Here is a 1,225-nt window from a genome sequence, read left to right on the forward strand (position 1 = left end):
TGCAAATCTAATTTTAATGTTTTAAAAAAATTTTATTTTAATCTGAATTAGACTATATCCATACAATTTTATTTTATTTTTGTTATTTCTAAGATATATATTTAAGTAATAATCTACAAGTAAAGGAGTGTGGAGTAAAATCGAAGCTCAACAATAAAGTAAGAATCATTAAGAATAGCATACGCGTGGTTTCATCTCCGATGTGGAGAGCTCTCTGTGTTTCAGGCCCGCAGACATCCAACCTGGACGTTCTTCTCTAGTGTGGCTTCTCCTCAGGAAGGGTGCATGTGCTCCTCTCTGCTTTCACCATCAGCTGTCTTTTCTCGCGATTCCTTCATGGAAGCTCCCTTTTTACGGATTTAGTGGATCAGGTAATCATCAAATTGGACCCTAGCCCCTTTGTCTTCGTCTCTTGATTTGGTTTCCTCTGCCCTACCAAATATTATCTACAGCATCTGTTTCTTGGGACTTTGGTTCCCTGTGATTCATTGCAGGTTAAGGATTTTCCCATAGAGTCTCAAATTGAATATCTGCAATCAATCAATCAGGTACACTCTTTTGGTCCCTTTGGTTCCAAACCTGTTTTCTTTTTCATCGTTTTTCTTTTTCTTCATTGTGTATATCCTTGTGATCAAATTTCATATTTGTTACACTATTAATCCAGGTTTTACTGTCTAGGGTTTGTGAATTTGCTAATTTGCGAATTGTCTATCTGGCTTCGTATGTTTCTGGGTTCGTGTTCTGTTTTACGTTCTTTGGAAGTTGCTGTTAATTTGAATATGGTCTATGAATTGGATTCATCTTCTTCATCTCATTGTTTGCAATTTGGTGTTACTTTGATTATCATGTCTGCTTTTGCTAGCTGTTGAATTTTTTGTTGTATGTAGTTTGTCTATTTTATCAATCTTTTAGATTTTACAATGATTACAAAGATGAGATTTCTACTTATGTTTTCTTATCTTTATGGATCATGGTTTGGTTTTGTGAATCATTGTCTAAGTATGGGGTTTCTACCTAATCTACTTCTTCAGCGGTGATGTGATTGGCAGAGTTTTTTCAACAAAGTGAGTTTATAGATCCACCCTCTCTTATTCGAGTTTTGCATTCCCATTTTTGTTCTCATTCAATAATCCATTTGAATTGTTTGTTATATTGTTTAATTTCATTTTTGTATTTTTTAATAAAACTATTTTATATTTCATCTCTTTTATTTCATAGACATAAA

The 1,225-nt window shown here is 33.6% G+C and overlaps 1 protein-coding gene across 1 annotated transcript in view; it reads left to right on the forward strand.

Annotated features, from left to right (window-relative positions):
* Positions 1 to 772, forward strand: part of LOC107610376 — a 5,075-nt gene extending 4,303 nt beyond the window's left edge. The window contains exons 10-11 of the mRNA XM_016312434.1: positions 495 to 548; positions 665 to 772. Coding sequence (XP_016167920.1) covers positions 495 to 548; positions 665 to 772 — 162 coding nt within the window. The remainder of the gene's footprint in view (positions 1 to 494; positions 549 to 664) is intronic.

Source organism: Arachis ipaensis, chromosome B08, assembly GCF_000816755.2.
Source record: "Arachis ipaensis cultivar K30076 chromosome B08, Araip1.1, whole genome shotgun sequence".
Classification (NCBI taxonomy): Eukaryota; Viridiplantae; Streptophyta; class Magnoliopsida; order Fabales; family Fabaceae; genus Arachis; species Arachis ipaensis.